Source organism: Varanus komodoensis, unplaced genomic scaffold (assembly GCF_004798865.1).
Source record: "Varanus komodoensis strain SLA01 unplaced genomic scaffold, ASM479886v1 scaffold24, whole genome shotgun sequence".
NCBI lineage: Eukaryota > Metazoa > Chordata > Lepidosauria > Squamata > Varanidae > Varanus > Varanus komodoensis.
Window position 1 is genome coordinate 8,223,022 of NW_025335641.1, and position 25,585 is coordinate 8,248,606.

A 25,585-nucleotide genomic window follows, 5' to 3' on the forward strand; every position below is an offset into this window, starting at 1 on the left:
TTGCTAACAAGGACTGGAAGCAGTAAATATATAATACCAGTCCTCTACCAGCTGCACTGGCTGCCAACTGAAGTCCGGGCCTGCTTCAAGGCTATTAATTAATTAATTATTAAAAGCTTTTCTGACCCGTCCACCACTAGCATCTCGGGATGGCTTACAATAAAAATGAGAAGAATAACACAAAACACCACAACATCTGACAATCTGAATCAATAAAACCCCAGTTAAAATCAATTAAACATTAAAATGTTGAGAAAATAAAAAGGGTTTGCCTGACGCCTAAAAGCGCCAGGCAAAACAGGATTGTTTTAATATACAACACCCTAAATGGTTTAGGACCTGAACATCTAAAGGAATGTCTCCATCCATATAAGCCTATCCAGACCCTAAGATCTTCATCAGGAACCACCTTTAAAGGATGCTAGGAAGGCGGCTACCCAGTGCAGAGCCTCTTCAGTTGTAGTGCCCCACTGGTGAAATCAGTTGCCAGAAGAAGATGCCTGCTGCACATTTTGGCATCAGGCAAAGACTTTTATTTTCAGAGTATTCTAACTGTTGATAGCTTTAATTCAATTTTTAAATTCTAATTTTAGTTTTGTATTTTAATTTATGCTTTTTAAAAACATAACTAAAATTAATAATCAGATAAAATAGTTAAAACAATAGTTAACATCACATGATATCAATATAGGTAATGCCAATATAGCTAGTTCTGATCATGATTTTAACTATATCCATTTATTACTTTTTAATAATCCACCATATGTACCTTGCATTCAATCTCTGCTTGCTTTCGCTTCGATTCAGTTAGCTGAGCCAGAAGTTCTTTGTTTTGTGCAGAGAGATGTTCAACCTTCCCTTGAAGATGGGTAATCTCTTGTTCTGCCCTCCGTAAATGGTTGCTATTTATCTGGTTCTAATAAGGGGCATTGGCATGGAAAGAAAATGAAACACATTAGTCCTCAGCCCTATGCATTTGTGGTAGTCAATTATCTATACACTAATGAAAATCTCCTTGTTTGCAAACTGCATAGCTGGCACTGTCATCACAATCACATTAAGACCTAATTATTTACTTGTTGCTGTAAATACTCCATTGGTACAGTACACTATGCATTCACCATGCATGGGGTACTCAACAGAAGAGAAACAGCTCTAGTAGTTTCCCTTGAAAAGTTGCTGGATGAACTAGTTAAGTGTTTCAGATGGGTTGTCCAATGACACACCAAGTGGTCCTGCTGTTAGGATATAGCTGGAGTGGGTGGTTTGGCTTCCTTGTCAGAAGCTGCCAATCATATACTCACTAACTTTTCCTCACCTGTATTTGCTTTGATCTTACCAGAAACTGGAAGCAACAGTGGCCCCTAGGGCTAGAGTAGGAGAAGAATTGCCAGTCTCCAACCCTTAAAAGCTACCTCTTTAAAATCTACACAGGCAGTTTAAAACAGATGCTGCTGCTCGCTGACATCTATCTAGTATAGACTTGTCCTTGATACTGATCATCAATAAGCACAGAGCGAAGATGGGGGCTTGTGTGCGCACACAAAACAGCACTTATGAGAGTGACAGCCAACCTACCATTAGGCCTATGAACAGCCTATAAAAATATTAGTCTTTCCTGTGAATGATCCACCTAAAGAATCCTAGAGTTCTCTATATTTGCAAGTAAGGGATGTCTGCAGTGTTATCTTTGCACGGGCCTAACAGATTTTAAGCACTCTGGAGTAACATGACCTATTCTATTTCTTGAAGTGAAAGCTTCTTTCAGGACTGCAATTCATGCTGTCCAGCTTATCACACCCCATTTGTGGGCAATGACAAGTTAATTTTCCTAAAAGGATGGCATAAATATTATTGTTAGTTAAGTAGTATTAGTCATGCATTCAGGCTGATCATCCAAACTAATTGCAGCTTAGAATACCAGCACAAGCTGGATATCTGACTTCTTTTACTTTCATTTAGCAATCACCTGCATAGCCCAAATACCTCCTCTAAGGCAGCTTTGGCTACTGGGTGGTATAGAAATATGATGATGATGATGATGAGTCCATTGCAACAATTTCCAATGGTTAGTTGTGCTTTCCTGCTGCAACAAAAAAGGTGTCTCTCATGGCACCTTCATAAAAGATGAGCACATGTATTCTGACACAAGCTTTTGTGAACTACAGTCCATGTCATCAGATGCATATGTGCCATGCATACTGAATATAAACCTGAAGCTCTGCATATACTCCTGAAACTGATTCATCGGATGAAGTTGGCTGTACAAATTTATGCAGAGTCTTTAAAGTGCCACAAGACTCTTTGCTGTTTCTCCTACATCATGTTTCAAATGTACTTTGAAAGATGGGCTGACTAAAATGAGAAGCTAAGCTTGCTTACAGCAGGGGCCTCTGAGCTTTGCACGTGTATTTATATGTGCATCACTTACAGGAATGCATTGCTTATTCAAAGCAAACCATTTTACTAAATGCAGATTTGTCTCTATGGAAAGCAGACATTACATTTGTGTTATCACATTGTAAGCAATGACCAAATAGAACAACTGCACCTCCTACTGGCTGAACGGAATAGTGCAAACATTTTTTTCTGTGTAGCCCATACAACTTGCTAGATTAGGTAGGTTGGTTACATTGATTCTTAAGAACCTGCATTGATCTGTGTTTTTCTAAATATTTGTACTGAATTGCTTTTTATTGCTAGAGGATGCACCATCAATTGTTTTAATAACTGCTCTATATTTTTATTCCGTTATTTTTACTAATTGCTTTTACTGTTTTAACACAGTTGTTAAATGCCTTGAGACTTGTTTTAGAGCAGGCTGGATACAAACACTTTAAATAAATAAATGAAAAATGGGGGATATTCTTAAAAAACATGCATATAGGCAGGATGAGCTTTTTTACACAGAAACTGGATCCAAACTCAATTTCATATTTATAGAAGACTCTGACATATATTCACCCAGCCATAAACTTTTAAAAATACACCTAGCAGTTTGAATAGGTCTAAAAGATTGATTTATTTTTGCTGGCCTTACAAGGTTTAATAAGTAGCATGAAATTTCCAAGAGTAGACCAAAAGGCACTATTATGGATTAGAAATTTCACATTTCTATTGCATAACTCCTCTAATGCTGTCATAAATGCATCTACTTCTTCAATGGAAATTTCCACAGTACTTTTTGTATAAAAAAAATTCACGCATCAATTCCACCATATTCCAAGTTTAATCTTGAACTCTACAGAGTTATTTTAGGACTAACCAACAAGTTCTGGTAAAATTACCAATGCATTACAAATTACTGAGGGCTCCTCTGCTAAAAATGAAGGTGTTCATTTCAGAGCAGGACTTTCAGCCCAGAAGTTTTGAGCACGTATATGAATGAAAGCAATAAATGAACTCTGAATTTATTTGAACACAGGGCACCCAACTGGTCCCTACAAAGATTTGGGAGCCAAGGAGATGTATCCAATCCCACACAGCCCAATTAATTTGTCACTTTCTTAATGATGAGGGGAAGAGTGCATACTTGCCCCAAATTAACATTAGTCTAAGAACTGTCTCTGCACTATTAAGACCTGAACATACCCCATGTTTATTCTACTGAGCCAGAATAAATTCTTCACAGAAAACACGAAGTCTCAATTGATCTGAAACAGTACCTATGGTGTTGTAAATCTCATGGATTTCAAGCTAAAAGATAAGGCTGTGTGAGCTGACAGATGTTGAACACAGTGCTATGCAACAAGGAAGTTAAAAATTAATTCTTCAAGCACTGCTTGAACAATTAATTTGGAAGGTAAGAGCAATTACTGAAACAATGGAATCTCTTTGAAACTAGATTTAAAAATGTAACTTTAAAAGCACATCACACAAAATAACTACAACATTTACATCCCCTGCTTCCTCCAACGATCTCAAGGTAGGTAAAGGGGGATATACCCCATGTAAGCTAATAATCTCTCTGTGAAAATGTTTGGTCTTTGAAGTTATGACCAGTAATGCAGGGCAGAAAATTTCACAGTGGTTTCCCCTGCCCCATTCTAGAATTTCATTAGTAGCAATGAACAGATATCAAGTGCAAATACACTATTAGACGGAGTTGGCGATTTCCAAGTTGTAATCAATGTTTCACAGGTGATTATTGCTAGGAAGGTTGTGAGCAAATACATATACATCAACTGAAATATGCTTCACTGTGAAATGAAACTAAGGAGCCCGGACAGTGGAAATGAAGCTTCAACTAAGAGGGAGATTGTTAAACTGCTGAAACAGATGCTGCTTCTTAGCTTATCATTCACTGTTCTTCATGCTGCCAAAATTATTAGCATACTGATCCTTTTCACTACTGTTGACTTTTTCTTATATGTGAACAGTCAGAGAACAATCCTGTGATTCCCAGCAAAGCATCCCAGGGGCTATAGGATTGCTTTGAAAAATCCTTCCAAGATTGGAGGCTGTATTCTGGCCTTGGAAGGGGGAGTTGATGATTTGATGTCCCCTCCTGCAACTCTTACACCTGACAAAGAAAGAAACATACTTGGTGCCCTCTGAGGCTGGAAGAACAACTTTGGAGGCGGAAGAAAAGGAAGGAGGTGTTCTGATCAGAGGGGAGGCCAAACTGGAGAAGCCAGAATATTAGATTTCCCAAGCCTCTCACATTCTTCCCTTGCCCTCCAAAGTGACTTTGCTACCAGGTTAAGAAGCCCATCTAGTGAAAATCAGCGAAGATGGAAGACAGGGGCTGCCTCTGGTGGTCCTTCTACCCCACCTGCTTTGGCCTGGCAGAACCTCAGAAGCTTTCAGGTTTGATGGCTTCCAAGCAACAAAGGCAAAAGAAATACATGCTCTTCCCCTAAAATCAAATTTTTACAAGTATTCCAGTAAAAATTTCTATCTATATAATATTACATTAAGTGTGTTTTAATTTTCTCTCACACATATTTCAGATCATAGATTTGGAACAAGTCTTGGCATTGTTCTTTACTCAAGCAAATGTATTAAATTAGACATCCAACCTTTTCCTGATGCAAACTACACTTATTTGCATATGGAAAAAAATCCTGGAAACCTACATTACTGTAAGTTACCCCAAGAGGTTTAAAAAAGGATGGAGTTTTTAAACTATGGCTCCCACATCCAAACATACTAACTGGTTTTACATGATGTGTGTTCTGTAAATCTTCCATACATTGTAAGCTACCCTGATGGGCCATGGCTTGTAGGTTTCATAGCTACACCTAATTTGCTATGTTATCCAAAACTAGATAGCACAAGCTCAGGGGTAACCCAAACTACTGTAGAACTGCTTGGCAAGGCCAACAAGAAATCCTTGTTGCTCTAGCCAAGAGGCTGCCAGGCAAGCAACTCTGATAGGCATCCCCAAAGTGCATAAGCAGCACTTTGTGGCAGCTCTCAGCAGCTTTCTTTCTTCCTGCCCTGCACTGCCACTGCTCCAGGGGACAGAAATGCAGAGTGGGAGGAGCTATAATTGTTTCATCTGACTTGTGAGTCAGCTCTGCTGATCATGGCTGCTCCATTCTGTGCTGTGGCCACCCACCCTTTTGGCAGGTGCTTGAGGTATGGAGAGAACCTCCATGAGACCCAGTGTGGTGTAGTGGTTAAGAGCATGGGACTGGGACTCAGGCGACCTGGGTTCTAGTCCCCGCTCAGCCATGGAGCCAACTGGGTGACCTTGGGCCAGTCACAGACTCTCAGCCCAACCTACCTCAGAGGGTCATTGTTGTGGGGATAAGATGGAGGAGGAGATGTAAGCTGCCTTGAGCCCTTTGTAGGAAAAAGGCAGGATATAAATGCACTCCCCAGAGAGGTCTGCCTGGCGCCGTCATTATTTGTTTTTCAGCACCAGGTTAAGACCTTTTTATTCTAGCGGTATTTTAATAAGTTTTAATATTGTTTTTTCTATGTTTTTAATTGCAGCCAGTGTGGGTCGGGAATTTTATTTATGCATATTTTAATTATTGCATATGCTAAAATATGCAAAATTATTTACGCTATTTATTTGTAAGCCGTCCTGAGGCTTTTTTGCAATTAGGACAGCATATAAATATTTTAAATAAATAAATCCATCAATAAATAAATAAACCTGCACAACCTCACCAGCGATTTTCTAAGCTTCTGTACTCCTAATATTTAATACTCTTTGCATGACTAGTGCTCTTACCTGTGTTTCCATTTCCATCATCCTTTGTTTTACCTCTTTCAATTCTGCTTGAGTTTCTGCTTCTCGGAGTCTGACTGTCATTAGTTCATCTTGCAGTTCATTTACAGCATTCTTTTTAGGTGGATCTTTCCATCTTCCAGAAGTGCGAACTAGATGGCGCTAAAAAATATTGCTATGTTTTAACACAAAGCCTTAAAAAACCAAACAAATTCTTCTACTTAAAGATGCAAGAAGACGAATTGAACAATCCTGAGTCAACATAAGCAAAACTGGTCCTCATTCTCCCAAGATGCACAATTCCAAGGTTGCTACCTTGAAACCTGAATCAGAACTGGAAGAAGAGGCAGGGTTGGAATTCTTAGCTGGAATACTGAGATCAACATGCCCTGAGATAAGCCAAGAAGCTGGTAAGAACTAGACTATATCTTGCTCTGTGGGAAACACTGTTGAACAAGCAGAGATAAAGCGGGATGGTTGTAACATGATCAGTGTTCCAGTCTTGTGTCAGATCAAAGGATTAAACCGAGTAGCATCTGACATTCCACTGTCTGGCCCGCAAAGAGCAGGAACCACTCTGAGCAGGAAGCTAACTCCATTTGGCAAGGAAAGAAGCAGGGGGATTCAGCTTGGAACCAACTTCTTAGCATAATTAGTATTTCCTTAATACCTGGTATCCTAATTTCATGGTTGATTTGATTTCTGTGATACTCCATTTTTTAAATCACAGAGCCAGCCTAGCTTGCCAGCTTTAACACAAGAAAGACTGTAGTTAAATGCATCTTGCCTTGATTGGCTGGGAAGGAGGCAGCAGGGTAAGTTTGTCTTGCCTCTGACAGCTATACAAAAGCAGAGTCTTTTCAGCCAACAGATACACGTAAGAACAAAAAGGCCTGATAAGGCCTTGAACGTTTTTGCCAATATTATGAACTTCCAAGCTTCCAGGGTTCCCCAGAAAGTCACATCCCTTCCCTGGATTCATAGCCTTCCTCCAAATAACCAATCATATGGTAGTCTACCTGCTTTTCTCAAGGTTTTCTCCCACTCTGAAAGATTTAAATGCCTTTTCAGACTTAGTTACTAGCAATAAACGCTTTCAGCTAAAATATGCTGATATTTTCCCCTGCCCATTTGGCTTTACTCCAACCACTGAAATGAAGCCCTTGAGTCGAAAGAGCGTATATACACCAATATAAAGATTTGCTCAACAGTGGAAACAGCTGCAGTTTCCTCCCATTTTCACACTCCAGAACAGGGCAGCATTACTTTGCAGTTTGATTCTCCTTTACTCTTCAGTAAATGAATATAACCAGGGGCTGATGTTCACATTAGGAATCTTGAAACTTGAAAGCATCATGGGTACTCTCACAAGATGGTCATAAAAAAGCTACTATGGTGGATAAGATCTGTCATGAAACAATTCCCAGAAGGCAAACTAATGATGCTAAAAGCAAGTTTGATTATCCAAGAACCTATGAATAAGGCAGAAATGGATCTGAGCTCCAAAACATTCCTTTTAATCAAAGATGGAAAGGGCAGCACTGCAATTCGCAGCATGCCAGCCTCCTATTTAAAAAAAAAACAAGTAAAATAAAAGCCAGGATAGGCAAGGAGTCATGTTGGAGATCCCAGGTATAAGTCTTCTGCAATTGCAACTCCATATCTTGCTCCGGTACAGAGCGACTTAGTGAAAATTCTTAGGGCTGCAAGACTTTCTGCAAGCATAATATTCACATGCAGTGCTTTTTTTGTCAGAGAACGCACCGGAACAGAGTTCTGGCACCTTTTTTCGACAGATTTTCCAAGTTTTAAAAGTAACTTTTGAAAATTTGATGTTTGGTCCACGTGGATTTGAATCGCCCTGTCGAGCGTAGCAGGTCGGTGGCAAAATCATGAAAACGGTGCATGCGGCCTGCGTGTGTGTCGAGTCCAAGGCATGTGTACTTCGTCCGCACTGGTTGTGATGGCGCTGCTCGACTTGTGGCGCTGCTCGGCTTGTGACTGGTCGTGTGGTCGCGCACTGAGTGCTTACTGCGGGCAGTGAACATTATGTTTCGTTACACAACTGACGTGTGTGGGTGGGTGTACAGTGATTGACTACGTGCGAAAGGTAAATAATTTCATGAGTTCCGACACCGTTTTTCTTACAAAAAAAGCACTGTTCACATGTCTGACATACAGCTATCTCAGCTGCTTGCTTGCTCACTCGCTCTCTGTGTTTGTAGCTATACATATTTAGTTATCTCACTTGCAGAAAGATGCGCAAGAACCATACAGGCCAGAAATTAGCACAGACACTTATACTTTCTGCACTGGAAACAAGGACTCATTCACTCTTTCATCTTTGCATGGACCCCAGCTTTGACTCTCACACCTCTCATCCATTGATCTGCAAGATTTATTGTCAAATCAACTGTAGGGTTACTTGATTTGCATGCCTTGATACATAAACCTACCTGCCAGTGTTCTTCCAAATCTTTAACTTGTTGTCGAAGTTCTTTTAAACCCATCAGAGCTTCTGCTTCTCTTAGCTTCACTGCAATCAACTCTTCTTGAAGACTAACAATATTATTCTCATCAGGCAAAGAGGTATTCCTCTGCAACAAAATAAGCTCTTAAGAAATCAAGTGCATCCATGGAGTATTGGCACTGTATGATGTAGGGCAGAATGAAAGGAACTCTAGACCACCTAGTTTAAAATCTCCAGAAACTACAGGATATTGGGAGGTGCTTTCAAAGTTATAAAATACAAAAAGCAAAATACAAAAGCAGTACCAAATAGAATTGTACTGATATCAAACTATTGCTAAATATAAAGAAAATGCACTTATGTGCATTAAATTATCAAGAACTATACATAAAACAATGCAACAGTTTTAAAGGAGCTGTTATACTGATGATATTATACTCCCAAAATAAACCAATGCTTGGAAAAACCTCCAGATGACGCTACAAGCAGACCATATCCATAACAACTAACCTATCTGTTCTTGATTTTACTAGATGCACACACAGCTCAAAGCAGCTAACCAATGATAATAAAATTAATAAATAATAAAAATAATCAATTACGACACACAACAGTTCAAGTTATAATAAAAAGAATTCAAATTACCAAAATTAATTTTACAGAGTAATTTGGTATAAAAATAGGAAGAAAACTTTTCTGCACACCAATTATTTAATGAAATAAGCTTTAAACAAGCTGCAAATATATTCTTAAGAGATATTTCTCTAGAGAGCAAATTCTACAACCTTTCAAGGTACAAAAGAAAAGATCCAACTCAACTGCAATTTCTGAAAGTGCTGGTCCATATAGAAAATTGTTGAACACAGTGGGTGGATAGGATATTACGCATTGATATGATTGTTCAAATATCCTGGTACCAAACCATTTGGAAACACATGATCTCTGCAAGACCCAACCTTGCAACGTTCAATCAAAACTGGCCCAAATTTAACATTAAGTCTAGGTGCTACAGAAAGCTGTGCCCCATTCTAAGGATGTCGAAAGCTCTAAGAAGCATTCTGGGCTGACTTGCCTTTTCCATCTCAAGAACCTTATCTTGCATTTCCTTCAAGGCACACTGGGATTCTGCTTCACTCAGTCTTGCTTGCACCAATTCTTTCTCCAACTGCAGCACGAAGTCTTCACTATAGCGGGGACTGCACTTGTGCTAAAGAGTAAATGCAACATTACCATTAAGAGAAGAAAAGTACATATCTAGATAGCTAAAAAAAAACAAGAGAAGAAATATGGATTTTAAAAAAGAAACAACATGCGTGTTGCTTGAACAGTCTAGCCTTCTGTCTACAATATAGGTCTATTCAGACTAGCAACACCCCTGCAAACAAGGAGATTTTACTTGAATTAGGAATCAGGCACTCACAGATCATGAAATTCTACCAGATTGCCTCAAGTTCCATTTAACAGTGATTGCTTTTTTTAAAAAAAATACCCCACACCTGAGGTTTAAGTAGTGCAACAAGTTGTTTTGGAAAGCCATGGAAACACACCTCCAGTTTTCCCATGTCATGGTTCGGTCACCCTGTGAGTCAGAATTGTCAGCAAATTGTGGCGCCACTAAAGATTTGTTCCAGTCAACAAAAGTATACCCAATCCTGAAGCTATAACAGAAGTATTTAAAGGCTTAAATATTTTTACTTCTCCGGCTAGCCATTAAGTCATTGTGTTTTTCCGAGCAGAGATTATCTGAGTCAGCCAGTCTGCTGTGGTGACTAATGAAAGGCTGGTCTTGCACTCCGAGGCCATCTTTATTTGGCACAGCTGCCAGAGCTGTCCCTTTCACGGCAGAAAGTAACAGACCACTCACGGCAAGCAGGAGGCTACTCATCACAGTAACAGATTTTCATTTGTGCCACCGTTGCTTCTTATGGAAGGCATGGGGTGGACGCTGGAATACAGGAAGCTGGTGCTCACTGAGCTAGGCCATCAGTCCATCTAGCCCACAGACTAGCAGTGGCTCTCCAGATTTTTCCAACCCTACCTGAAGAAGCTGGGAATTGAGCCTAGGGCCTTCTACATGGCAAATACGAGTTACAGGCCTTCCCCTACAATTTCAGGAGGTCTGGAGGCCACATGTACATTGCTGGCCAATGAAAGTCACCACCACTGAAAATTATGGGGGATGTACATCACGAACCAGCACCCTTCTTGTGCCCTTCCCCAGTTTCATAATTCCAGTCAGGATTTCTGCCATGCAAGTGGCAGCCCAGGAATTAGAAAAGGGTCAGAGAAGTACTGACTATGCTATCCTGGTATGCATTTCTTTATGATGCATTAACAGAGAGGCAGGAAGGGCAGCAAAGGTGTCCTGTCTTGCAATGGCCAGTAATATCTCATTCCAAGTAGACTTTGCCTACAGAGCAACTGAAAGAACTGGTGAGACCTGAAATGCCTCTAGGACTCTTTTCAGTCTTTCCTATATAATAATGCTCACATTGGAGTTTGGTGAGTATTACATGTCTTTTTTTAATACTGAACTCACCATTTAGTAATGTGGAAGAAGCATATTGCTAAGTATAGCACTCATGCAACAATTTGCTAAACTTTAGAGTTAACAACAACTGAAAACTATCTTTAAGAAACATCTATTCACAGAAGAGACTATTTAATTTGAAGGCACAACTCTACCTTTATATTTGGTTAGGTTGCTTTTATTTATTACATAGCCTTATTTTAAAAATGACTGTTACATATAAAGGGCATTCTTATATCTTTTGTGAATGCATTATTTTAAAATCTAGCATGGCATATAAAAGTTATATATACTACTTATATACCATTGTATATAATAACTTCCCTAAATGGCTTACATTTAATACTGCAGTACATGAAGACAAAAACTTATTTTCATAATATCTTTACCTTATTAGGTTGCAATGCCCCAACTAAGTACAATTAGCTCGTCTAAGTGCAGCAACTTGCTTTTAAGACCATGCACACTGGAAGTTGCAAGTGGGCAGAGTTGCAAAATTGGACTTCATTGAGATATCGCCTTGCACTCAAAAAAGGTCAAGTCACTGTGGCTGAGAAGTCTGAATACGTGCAGGCAGCACCCACTTTAAAAATACTGGCTGTTTTATATAGCTCACTCTTCCTTCCTGTGGCAGCTGTCCTCCATTTCTCACTACATGTCCATCAACAGTCTTGGTCCCAGACCATGCCAACTTTCTTCTTACCCTTCATTTCATCACCAGCCACTTAGAAAAAGTGATTTGGTTCACAGTTAGCAAGTTTCTCAGTTAATTCCTCTATCCTGCATCGTATACCAAGAAGTTCAAATTCTCCCAAGGTACTTAACAGGAGTTAAAAGGAACACAAAACATAGAAACTTGAGTATCACAACATTAGGAACATTGCTACCTAGAATTTACACAGTTTACACCTCTCAGAAATGAATGCACACAGGAACAGAATTTGCACCCTGAAATCTGTACATTATTAAGTTTCTAAAACTTCATGCAACAGCAAAAATGAATTAAAAGTGTGCACAATTGAAAATTGTCCACAAACACGTTAGTGAATGGGAGAAAAAGACACACAATGGAAAAATTAGCCAGAAAATATACATGCAAAGCTCATGATCTGAAATGAATGAGATTTGAGGCTGAAATCAGAGAACCTCAATGAGCCTGAGTGTTCATGACTGACATATCTCTAATCAGAACCTCAAAACATCTTTCCCAAGTACACTGCCCATCTCTATATCCCAGACCAATTATTTAGACCAGCTACATTTCCATTTCTTCCCAACACTAGTCAAATACTTTTAATTATATGTGTATATGCCTCTTTGCAGAAAAGTAGTTGAATTCCAAATTTTATTCAAGATGTGTAGTCCAACAATATAATGGAAGAGAACTGCATTATTCCTTGTAGAGACATTACCATTAAGCTTAGATTTAAGAACAAGGCAGAAATCCTTTGCATTTTTGCATTATCAGTTCCACCATTCTAACTTATGCAATAAGATTATGGAAGACATTTGTCTAGAATGGTTTTTGTACATAATAATGTATTGGTCTTCTTACAGTCTGCAGAGTAAACAGAAATGTGGAAAGGCAAAACTACTGAAATCATAAAAACAACCAGAAATTCTACAGGAGATGGCCTTGTGAAATAAATGCAAAAAGATCTTACTCAAAGAAACCATTACATGGATGTTTACTCAGTACTGCAAAGATTAGGCTAAAACCTTTTCCTTATTATCACTGTGAAATCATTTGTTGTGTAGTTCAACTACATTTTCTCCTTGGTTAGTATTGTAGGGATTGCTGCCTGAGTGGGCAAATGTAAAAGTCCATGGAGGCAGGTATTTCCACTGGGTGGTGCCCTACAACTTTGAAATGGCTGCCAGCACTCCCTGGAAAACAGCTGAACTAAAGGAATCACTGCAATTGTGACCAAACTGCACCCAGTTCAGGTAACTTCTGTGGTCACTTTATACATTAAACAGCAACTTAATCTTCATTTGCAGAACTCATACACAACATCAAAAGGACTATTTTGTGACAGATACTTTCGCATTGCTTTACAGAAAATAATTTACAAAATGTAACAGATACCAGGAATAACTCGTGTTAAATTAAATGGTGATGCTTTGGGCATTTTATGCATGTTGAGAGAGCTATGGACCTGGAAGAACAGCTCACCCATGCACTGCCCTTACTGATCTCATTATCAGTGGCCACAGCAAGCAGGCATATAGTAGAGATGTAACACTCAATAATATGCATTAGATACTGGCTGTGTCCAATTAATGCTTCCTGCTGAAAGAATGGATCCCACCATCAGAACAGGGAGCTTCCCCTGCATCTGTTCCGTAGGGCTGGGGTCCCTCTGGAGCAGATCTGGGTAGGCATAGAGGAGTTCAAGAAGAGTTGAAGTCTGCACGCAGACACTGCATCTTGCTCAATGACTCTAGCTTTGCAAATGGGATTTTTCCCTGAAAGTTAACTGCTACTTGTTGTAAGTAGTACTTGTTACTACTATTTGTTGTAAGCCGCCCCGAGGCTTCAGCGAATGGGGCGGCATAAAAATGTTTTAATAAATAAAATAAATAAAATACTTATTTTTACTAAGTAAACCACAGGACCTCAAATTTGCTGAAACACTTCATGGTTACCATACTGCTTTGCAATCCTTACCCTGATGTCACTGTAGAAAGAGGGTTTAAACATACGCAGAGAGTCCAAGAATCCATACCTGGATTTACTCCAGCTCTTAAAAAGCATGAGAACAAAACTTTATTATGAGCATAGGAGATGTTGTGCCTGTACAAAAGTTATCATCATGTTCATGAACTTGCCGCCTTCATGGTATCTTATAAATAACCATTCCAAAACCAAGAATTTTCTTCCATTTTATTAACTGCTACATTGCTCTGTAGTATTCGTAAGACCTGCTGCCTCGTAAGCAGTATGTCAACTGCCTAACTGCAGTAGAAAGGAACATGTTTGCCTTCTAGAGAAGCTGTTTTCCTTTTGCCTGTTTAACTCCAAAATGTACTATTCTTTCTTCACAATATCTAGGTCAGGTAACAGGCCATCAGACAGGCATCTGTAGTAGTTACTATGGACTGACAGTGAAGAAGCAGAATAGGGATGGCAAGGTTTTGTTATTTTACGTCTAAGGAAACAGATGCCTAATACATTTTGCAAAGCATACGCCCGTATTTATTTTCCTAAAGTAGCATGTATAGCATTACCTTCCTCATGCCTGCAGGACAGGGGTACATGTTACCTAGATCAACCAACATGGTCAACTAGCATAAGTCCAGATGTGTATTACGGCTATCAAACATGGCGGCAATGAGTATTACAACTGGACAGCTGAGTATATGCTGTAGGTATTGCAACTCAGGCTGCAACTCAACAAATTGACCTTATTCCTTTGAATCCTGCCACACTGCAGGAGGGTCAGAAAGTATGGATTCCCATATGCGGTTTTCTTTAATCCCTTTCATATGCTTCTCCTATGTGTTACAGGGCCTGCTTGGGAACCGACTAAAGCAGGAGTTTGGGACTCGTGAACAAACAAACTCAGACAGACACAGACAGGAGCCACGGTTGCTGCATCTTCTGAAGCAATGGATGATTTTAAAGATGCAGCTTCAGTTTCTGGATTGCAAGCTGGTCATTCCAGTTTGGACAAATTAATACATACAAGAAAAGCAGCTACATTTTATGAGCAAGTGCAATTGCCCAAGTTAATTTTTATAGAATGCTGCATATTAATGCTGAGGCATAATCCAGATAAGACGGAGGTCCTGATGGTGGGTGGTTCAGCCTTCCAGGTAAGTGACTTTCGCCCTGTCCTGGACAGGGTTGCACTCCCCCTACAGGACAGGGTGCGCAGTTTGGGAGTGCTCATCGACCCAGAGCTGTCCCTGGAGTCTCAGCGGCAGCAGTGGCAAAGGGCGCTTTCCTTCAGCTTTGGCTGATCCACCAACTGGGCCCTCACCTGGATGAGCATTGCCTAGCAACAGTGACCCATGCTCTGGTAACGTCCTGACTGGATTACTGCAATGTGCTCTACGTGGGGCTGCCAAGTCGGTCCAGATACTTCAGTTGGTTCAGAATAGAGCTGCAAGGATGGTAACAGGGACCAGCAGGTATTCACATATTATGCCAGCCCTCTGTTGGTTACACTGGCTGACAATTGAAGTCTGGGCCCAATTTAAGGGCCCTAAACCTATCAAACCCTAAACAGCTTGGCTCCAGGATACCTGAAAGAGCACCTTCTTCCCTATGTGCCCTCCTGCCCCTTGAGATCTGAGATGGAAGGCCTGGTCCAGGAGCCCTCCTTGAAGGAGATCAGGAGGATGGCTACCCGGAGAAGGGCCTTGTCTGCAGTGGCACCTAGACTATGGAATACGCTCCCCAGAGAGGTTTGCCTGGTGCTTTATTCTTTTTGGTGTCAGGCGAAAACCTTTGTATTTTCCCTTTATTTTAATGTCGAGTTGGTTTTAACTGGGGTTTCATTATCTTGAATTGTTGGCTGCTGTGCTTGTTTTGTTTTATTTTATTTGTTCTTTTATTGTAAGCCGTCCTGAGACATCAGTGGTGGACAGGGTAGAAAAGCTTTAAATAAATGAATAAATAAATAAATAAATAAATAAATAAATAAGCTATACAAATACTTTGTCTGTTGAAACACAGTGTTGCTGAATAATGAAAGAAATGCAGCAAAAGCAGACAAGTCTGTGTGGAATAAATTCACTTTAACTGTGCTGAAGCTTGAAAACTACCTTCACGTTTCAGAAAGCCCAGAACTCCCAGCTTACTGCTGAACTGGATAGTAAGTACTTACTGAATCATAATGCCAATTATTTTCATAGCTGATTAAAACATGCAGACTTCCCAACTATATAAAACTAATCTCAGTATATCAAGATTACAAAACATCTGTAGTCTTCTTATGACAAAACTGTAAATAATAAGACATGCAAAATTGGATTGGTTACATTTATATACGCATGATATTAATTTTAAAGGAAGCTATTAGATAGCTATTGTATATGTGAGTAAGTACAATCAATGGAGTAAACTTCTGGTTGCCATACATAGAAAAACGTTTGTGCCAACCCCAAACTGCTTTTAAATTTGACCAAGACTCTGTGTATGTGTAAGGGTGTAGTAGAGGGAGAGAAGGAAGGAAGTAGAAATGTAACCATCTTATATTTCTTGTTTACCCATTTATACCAAACATGATCCTAGTACATTTTCTTGGAAGCTAACAAACTGAAAACAACAGGATTTGGTTACTGGTAAATATAGTTCCTGTGAGCTTGGGGAAGCGACAGCTTGCACAATGGGGCTTTTTGCATTTTTACAAATGAAGTCAAACCAGTAGTAACACTGAGCAGGGCAGGTCAACAAAACCTGCAGAAGAAAGTTTCGCTGACCTGTCCTAAACTGTAAACAAGCATTTCTGCTCAAACCTGGCATCATTTTCAGAAGTGCGAAACCCTCCCGCACAAGTGGTCACTTCTGCAAGCACAGGAGAACTAGTACAGGCAAAGGGGCCCCTTCAGCCATGGCTCGGTGGGCAGGCCAACGACTGTTACCTAATGATTAATCTGAGTTGCCTTCAGTATACTTTACATCCACATGGATATCACAGACAGCAATATTTGAAAGACCAGGATCATGCTCGGAGCAACAGAAATAAATGCAAGTGAGAGAGAAAACAGAAACAGATGAAGGTGCTGCCAGATGCCTTACCCATTGCTGCTTCTGCTGGAGCTCCCTGATGGTATTCTCAGCTTGCTCCAGTTTAGTCATGGCCTCATCACTCTGCTGTTTGAGGGTGGCCAGCTCCCGTTTTATGAGGTAGTTTTCCTCAGCCTCCTGGGCCCTTGTCACTTGTCCCTTAGGACATAATTTTCTTTTTAAAGCAATTGGAGGACCGATCCAGGGAAGATCGAGAGTTTTACATATTTATTCTGCCATATGGTTAAATGTCTTGCAAATCATCACAGAACTGCGACAGCCACTATCTAAATTTAGTGAAGTAAAGCAGTTTAGTACTGCATTACATTAAAATGTTTAGTATTCCTAAGCAAGCTCAATTGTGTACTTGCATTCAGTAGCACTCTGCTCATGCATTTATTACTCCATTGTGCATGCACATCTGCTATGGCTTTGTAGTGATCTACAGAATTAGTGCTGAAACAAAATTAGAGCCCACCAATTATTACGAATTTCAGATGTCATTAGCAGTGTGTAGGCATGTATCTAAATATTATTCTAACATAGAATTGCAACAGTCACTCAATTAACTAGAGGAGAGACGTTTCATTTCGAAAACGCATGTAAGTTAAACATGCATTAAAAACAGAAAGCTTGGTTTTGCAAGTTGGGAAGAGTTTTAGGGTGAAATACTAAAGAAATATACCTGTATCAATCTATCTGCCAAGGAAGCACTTTCCTACAAAAGGAAAAAAAGTTCAGACAGGAATAAGAGAAAAAAAGGAAAACAAAGCAACAAAGTCAAGAGAGGAGAATTATGCCCACGCTCTACCTACTTTCTGTACACAATAAATTTCAAGTATATATTTTTGGACAGCCAAGACAACACAGATTAATGGCCAAACATTGCAGCAGCACAGGGAAATATCTGATTGGGGGGGGGGAGTCCAAATTCAACACTACCCATTTAAAGGATTAAATAAGTCTAATGTTCAGTTGGCCACATAGAATTATATAATTTTATGCAGAACTCATTCAGTCAGTGTTGTGGATAGAAAGTCGGTATAATTGTACACACTCAGAACATTCAGCTAATCAAAGTGGAGTGGGTGCCATTTGTGCCATTAAGAGGTAGGAGTCTAGTGATCCAAAATGTTAGGCATGAAGAGCAGTTGAAATATGCAAGTTAAATCTGAGCTACACTCAGCTAAATTCAGCAGCAATTCTTTGCCATTTTATCACTTAAACTTTCCCTGCTCAGATTATGTAACAGGAAAGAACTTTCAGTATCATCCAATTTGCCCCATTCAGGCAGTTTTCAGTCCAGAGAGGGCCACCTTAACCCAGCAACAGATCAAATAGCTCTACCACCATTTGAAAACTGTTGTTTCAAGTTCCAAAGTCAGAGTTAAGCTAGAAAAAGGTTGTAGCTGAAGATAAAAGCTAGACTCATTTAAAGCCAAGGTGAACATTTCTTAACCAGTATAAATTAGGCAGAAGCTATCCATATGTTGAATTTGAACAGAAACGATCCACAAGTTATCTGAATTTGAACAGATAAAAAAGAATTTGCATCTTACTTTTCTACTTTTATTTTATGATGGGGATGAGATAGTCCTCAAGTCCTATTCCCCTTGGAATCCAGGATATATATTGAAAAAACGGATTAACTTCATGTTAAGAAGGGCTGCATCTCCTTCCGCGGACAGAGAAGACATACTTTTTGGGCAAAACATTTAAGCAATTCTGCCATCTGTAATTTCTAAGACAAGAATGTTATGGGAAGTCCTCCAAAGGAAAGAGAAAGGCTCAAGTACTAGAAATAACTAGAACTAGGAACCCTACCAACACCCACCAGATGCAGGATGGATGGGCTTATGGAGAAGGATGCATGTGACAGTATAAAAGGGAAAGCTATCAAAGGAATGACAAAAGATATCCTAAGCAAGCCACTTGGGCATAGAACGCTGTTGCCATTTAAGGGGTCCTGAAAACCAGATGCAACTAAGGATTCCCTAGTTCTCTGAAAACTAAGGAAATTCTGACAACCCTGCCAGGATAATCATTCTTACTGTGGTTTCTGCAGTTATCACCCAGAGGGCTTTTCTAAAGACATGACCTAATTCTAGAGCTATTCACAGGTACGTCATGATAGAAGAATCATGTTCTGCAAGTTACACATTCGTAAGTTATCTGGCTGTCTTCTTGCAGGAGGATTTTGCTTTTCCTTGAATCTCTTCAAGGTTTTTATATGTCTAAAGTATACCATTCTTTTGTTTTGGGGGAACAAGGGGAAACAATTCTTAAAACTTAACAGAAAACAGTTGATATTTGGAACAAAAGAATTTTCTGGAAAACCCAACTAAGAGAGCTTCTAAATCAGAGACCAGAAATGTAGCAGTGGAAATAGTTCAAGAATCCATGAGTACCAGACTTGAAAGAAAGTCCTGTTGTGGACTACAAAAACAGCTGATTGTTACCAATGTTTGAACATAACATAAGCTATTGAGGCAGGAGGACTGGGTCAAACTGAACTAGACTTTTTCCTCAGCTGTAACATTTTATAGCAAGTGCATGCACTGGAGTGGCCATCAAGACGCATTTTGTGCGAGAACAACACTGGACTGTTTTAGAACTCAGAGGTTTAGAAAAAACATGCAGTCATCTTGCTCAGCCTGTAGGAAGAAAATATTTACTAATCTTGTTTAGCTGTTGGGAAAATTCAGTTCTTCACAAAGGCAAATAACAGGCTCTCAGAATGGGTCCAATCCCCCTATCTGCTTTTGCTCATTAAAAAGAACAAGGTAAAACCTTACTAATAATATATGGTGGAATTAGAAAGGTAGCAAGACTAAAGAACAGAAGATCTGCTAGAAGACTGAATTCAAGGCAACCATGAGCAATAAAGGACAGATTCATCCCTTAGCAAAAAGTCATCCTCTCTCATGGAAACTGAGGGGTAGCCTTCCAGGCTGTTTTTGCATGACTGAAGATTTCCCACTGTCAATGTATTTAGCTTTTTAAAAAAACTGACAAAAAGCATACAACCCTTGTAAATACAACCAGTTTAGTTTTTGTTTCTTATGCTGCATCTGCAAATATTCAAAAAACATATCCAGTAGAAACACACACACATTATCACTAGATTTTTTTAAAAAATAAAACAACAGATATTTACAGGCCTATGCCACTGCCAGTTGTGAAATATATAAAAAAGTATTATCTGAACTTTCTTTTCCCAGATGATAATTTTATCAGTAGCTTGTCCAGTTCTAGCATCCATGCATCCAACCCCAAAAGATTGCCTAAAATAAGAGGGAATCTGTAGCAGTTGTAGATGCTGGGTTTGCGGGGGAACTCTCACAGGATGTATTCTTTATGCACCTAAAGGGTGCCAAGGGATCGGTGGATGGGTCAGAATGAGGTACAGGGCTTGGAACCTATGGAAAAGCGTTGATGCTTGGAATCTGACAAACTAAGCAGGATCACAGGCAAGCTGCTCTTCTTCAGTTTTTTCACAGTGAAGAGAGAAGGGTGGATGTTCTGTTCCCAACACACTTGGGTACAAATCTGATCCCAATTAAGCACCTTTCCTCATTCAGTGCAATCTCTTACAAGCATCTGCTTTCACTGAAAGAATGAGATCCCTCATATGGTAGTCAGAATATCTAATTCAAAGCTCTAAATTGAGCAGAGTATAATTTAACTTCAGAAGATTTTCATTTTTAATCATGAGCTTAATCAACAGTGAAAGATAAAAGAAAGTTCACTGCAAGCATCATATACTTTGAAAGACTATCTATAGCTATGCTGAGGGTACATTAATTGTAGACATCTGACCTAATTTTGCTGGGCAATACATGATTGATAACACGAAACTGCAACTGGTAGAACAGAAATGCCTTGCTAATTAGTCAATGCTTAATGCAGAGTTGAAACAGGCTGGCTTTGTCTTGGCTTCTTCTCAACAAGAAGAGTGCCTGAGGTTGCTGACCTTCTATCCAAAGTTCATTATGTACATACTCCAATTTCACTGACTTCCTGTCTTTTCTTTATGAGCTTATGTTCCAATAAAACTGTTAACCCTTAAAGTGCCACATAACTTTGTTGCACTCATTTCTTAAGTTGTGGCTGCATGGCAGGTGTCCATAATTTAAAATTTTTATTTCTCTACTTATTAGGCCTCATGACATGTCTGCCCTAAGCAGATGCTAGCACTGCTCTTGCCAAGCTAGTGCAGCTACTGGGATCTGCACTTCTAATACAAAATATGTAACCAATGAAGACAGGATGAATTTCAGATACAGTTGCTTGAAAACTTACTTTTTCTAGTGTTTCAATGCGTTGTTTTAAGAGTCTGTTTTCTGTCCGCAATCTCTGAAAAGCAAACAAAACTGTAAAAGCACTTAATCTGAGAAATTACATGATATATATTTAACTCTTGAAAGATGGTAGGTTACAATGACTGGCTTTGCATAACATGATGTACTGTGAGCAATGTTTATTTCAGTATCTTGTTGTGGTGTTTGAATCTGGCCAGAGTGGTTTGTACAGGGTAAACAAACTGCATTGCTGGGTCTGGACAACAAAGCAAGCCACTCTGAAACAAACTCTGTTCATAATGCACAGTGGTATATTGTGGAGTGTAACCCAGTCAATGTTTCAAAAGACGAGGGGCAAATGCCACAGGGAGAGATTTGGCTTCAAGGTCCCCTGCTGAACACAAAGCCACCTAGCAAATATCATGCATGACAACATCCTGAATTCTTAAATGTCCTGTAAAGTTTTAAAAGGAGCAGGGGAGAATCCTGGTAATCCAAATTGACTGGCAGAGTCCAGTGGTCAGCTTGCACCTGTATCACTATTTCCTGGCACCTTACTCTGCACACACACACGTGCTCAGTACTGGGCACATGCACGCATAATTACCATTACCTAGATCATCATCCATACTGAAACCCCAGAATCACTACCGGACTGATCCTAGCCATGTTTAACTTAGAATCAACACTTGGATAAAGGTTATTTAAAGGATGCAGAAAGCCCAATGGTAATAATTATCGGTGTTTACAAACTACTTGTCATCAGGATGGTCATGCACATTTTGTTGCTGAGCAGGTAGAGCCAAACTTTTGAGCGGATGTTAACATTTTGGCTGTTTGTGGGTATGCTGTTTTTAATTCATCAGTTCTAAATTCAAACTGTGACCATTCCCTTTTATTATGGGATGTATGGATTTTGTTAGATCTGTTCTATGTTTTGCAGATTGTCAGAAATCTTCATTCCACTGTCTATGCATTAACAGAATCTTATTTTTGCTCAATTACTGGAATGTGCAGTTGTGCACACTCTGCTGATGTTGGTTTTCTGGAAAAAGTAGATTTGGAAAATTTTCCAATGTTCTAAATGATGTTATTTAACATGTTTGACCCATTTTTACTTCCCAACATACATTTCTCCAATAAACACATAAAATACCTCAAACTTCATAATCAGAACTAATCAGAACTAATTTCAATTTTAAATTTATATGCAACATAAATATATCAAAAGTTTTTCCAATAGCTACAAAGTATTTTCACTAAAACATCTGCTTTGGGGGAAATTAAATTAACCACACAATATAGTTGAACTATTATACACAAGCACATTCAAAGCTTTGTGTGAAAGTCATTTTACTGGAATATTTATAAAACTGTAAAGGAAACAGCACATACTTCTGCTTATTTATAGTTTTGAAAAATGACTATACTGGAAAGAACATGTGGTTTTGTGACATATACCCAAAGATAGCTGATGCATCATATATAATCAATTTAATTTGCTTTTGTTGAGATAACTGGAGCACCTGAAGCTTCACTCACTCTGTGCACTATTTATCAGTTCCATTAAGAAAAATTGGATTCAGAAGACCTGGATGAACATCCTATTTCACAAAAAGGGTGGACTTGGGGCAGTGGGTACAGGCTGGGGAACTTTGGCAGGAGGCCAACTGCCTGGCCAGGTCCCTGGGTGAACCAAATGCTGGAACACAGAGTGGGCCAAAAATAGTTATACATTACTGATCGGGTCATGGAGAGGACAGATTGAAGGAGTTCATCTTACAAGCATTTACTGGCATTGGAGCTTATAGAATTTGTGTCGCAGAGGTTCCAGAAATGTTATAACATTGATGGAGGACATTTCATGCACCTCAGAAACTAAACATGACCTGATCAGTATTGTGTACCTATTTTGGTCCACCCTGTAGATGGACCCTTTGTGTAATCCAGCAAACCTCTTCTTGCATTCTTAAGTGAAGCAATTGGTAATCATGGTCTTAGCTTCAGGTTTTTTTTTTTCAAATATGGAAAACCAGGCAAATTCAGCATTTGTAAGTCTACTCCAGACCCAGCCAGGAGCCAACTGCACTGTGCATAGGAAGAGGTCACCATACCTTAGTTTTAGTTCCTCCAAGCACAACTGAGCACTCAGGTTTGTCAATGCTAGCCTTAGAAGAATAACTCATAGAAATCTGTATCTTGTATTTAGTCCCTCTAACAAGACTGATTTCTGTGTAACATGGTGTGGACATTTTCTATGTAAAAATATAGCTTTGGAAAAATTCCCAAACCACATTGCTGACACTTGCACAAATTTGCATTTCCAAAGACATACAAATCCCCTTAACATGTGCATTTTTGTGCTCTAGCCTATGGTGAAAAATGCAGATTTTTCAGGCAGCACTTGTTTATTTTTGTATTTTTCCACAATTCATTTTGCATAAAATTTGGGAAAGTAAAAAACATGTCTGCAATTCTGCTGAATCTAGAAATCCAAACTCACTTAAATCTGTTGCAGATTCCTCTGACATTCCTACCCTCCATGTCCATGCCCTTTTGATTAGTGTTAGTCATACCATATATTTGTGAGAGTGCATTTTGTGCAACTGATTCAAACGTAGCACACACACAAGCACCTGTTATATCCCTGGAGTACTTAATGGGTATAATCTAATGTTAGTCCCATGTAGAATAGGCCCATTGACATGAAGGAAACTTCAGTTTGTCACAATTAACTTAAATCCTATTTATTTCAATAGGCCTAGTCCACGCAGATCTAAACTGGATATGACCCAGTATTGACAACACTTCCAGCATCACCTTTCTAGATATAATTAAGCCATTTCAAGGGTAAGGTAGGGGATAAAGAGCAGGAAGAGCTGGCATTGGGAACAGCAGAACCTACTGCACCTACCTCTCATCACACTCATGTTTTAAATATAGTCTCGAAATGTTGAACGTCAATACGGTATTAGTTTCCCATACTATATTTTTCATTATTATAGAAGACAAATATAGTACTAACACAGATGACGGTGCTAATAGAAGCTAGCATGCCTCTGCAAGAGCTTGCTATTTATTCACGTGCTATGTTTGCAACCTTCCTTGCTTCCAAAGAGCTCGAAACAACAGACATTGTTCTTCACTCCGGGTAAGGGAAAATCAGCTAAGAGCCAGCACCTGGTCCAAGGTTACCCCAGTGAACTTCTTTTTGACTACAGATCCACCCAACTGACATCCAACACTTTAGCCATCACGCTACACTAATTCTCAAAACTACTGTGCCTAGAATTTGCACAATTCTACTAAGTAAAAAAAACCCTTGAACCTGATTTTGTACTATGTACTTTAGCACTTACAAAAATCCGGCACTTACCTTAATTTCAACTTGTTCCTCCATTTCCTTTGTTTTTATAGTAGTATATTCTTTTTCCAACCTGAAGAAAATTGAAAGCCATTACAAATTGTTGTTATTGTTTGCCAGGACATAATAGATACGTAACATGCACATTAGTTGTTGACACTGATTTGTAAAGTAAAGGTAAAGGTTTTCCCTTGACATTAAGTCCAGTCATGCCTGACTCTAGGGGGCGGTGCTCATCTCCGTTTCCTAGCCGAGGGAGTCAGCGTTTGTCCGCAGACAGTCTCCGTGGTCATGTGGCCGGCATGACTAAACACCGAGGTGCACAGAATGCTGTTACCTGCCCACTGAAGTGGCACCTTTTTATCTACTTGTATTTGCATGCTTTCGAGCTGCAAGGTTGGCAGGAGCTGGGACGAAGCAACGGGAACTCACCTCGTTGTGCAGATTCGAACCAGTGACCTTTTGATCAACCAGCCCAGCAGCATAGCGGTTTAAACCACTGCGCCACCTGCAGTCCCACCTACAGTCTCATACTGATTTGTATGACTGCCTAAAACATGAACATGGATATTTTGCAGTCATTAAAACAGACCTTCCTCTCCTTTACCCCGAAATGCTAAGCACAGGGAAAGGAACCGATTCTCTGGAGTGCTTTACTGGGTCTATGTCCATTCAGACACTCCAGGGTAGATACCACCACCCCAAATACAGACACACTGACATGGCAGCAGCTAGGTTAACTAGAAAATGTTATGCCCATTCAAAACGCTTTTGCCTAAATGTATATTGAGTCTGCATGCAAATAACACACAAACCTGTAAGATTGGCTAATGAACGGGGTTGATAAAAGATTGTTTTCTAACAAAAAGGTCTTAACTGTACATCTGTAGCACAGATTCTAGAGAAAAGTCAAGGAGTTGTATCCAATGGAGCCCTTTTGTTTACAGAAGACCCACTGGAGAATTCGGTGAATGAAAGTGCTGGGAAGGGCAACACGGG

At 39.5% G+C, this 25,585-nt stretch overlaps 1 protein-coding gene across 3 annotated transcripts in view; it reads right to left on the minus strand.

Moving 5' to 3' along the window:
• The window catches only part of EVI5 (ecotropic viral integration site 5), a 78,159-nt gene that overhangs the window by 22,043 nt on the left and 30,531 nt on the right, over positions 1 to 25,585 (minus strand). For all 3 annotated transcript variants that reach the window (XM_044432589.1, XM_044432588.1, XM_044432590.1), the window contains 8 exons: positions 24,599 to 24,659; positions 21,224 to 21,277; positions 17,607 to 17,639; positions 16,934 to 17,080; positions 9,727 to 9,861; positions 8,641 to 8,781; positions 6,188 to 6,346; positions 770 to 916 (listed from right to left, as the gene is read on the minus strand). In XM_044432589.1, coding sequence (XP_044288524.1) covers positions 770 to 916; positions 6,188 to 6,346; positions 8,641 to 8,781; positions 9,727 to 9,861; positions 16,934 to 17,080; positions 17,607 to 17,639; positions 21,224 to 21,277; positions 24,599 to 24,659 — 877 coding nt within the window. The remainder of the gene's footprint in view (positions 1 to 769; positions 917 to 6,187; positions 6,347 to 8,640; positions 8,782 to 9,726; positions 9,862 to 16,933; positions 17,081 to 17,606; positions 17,640 to 21,223; positions 21,278 to 24,598; positions 24,660 to 25,585) is intronic.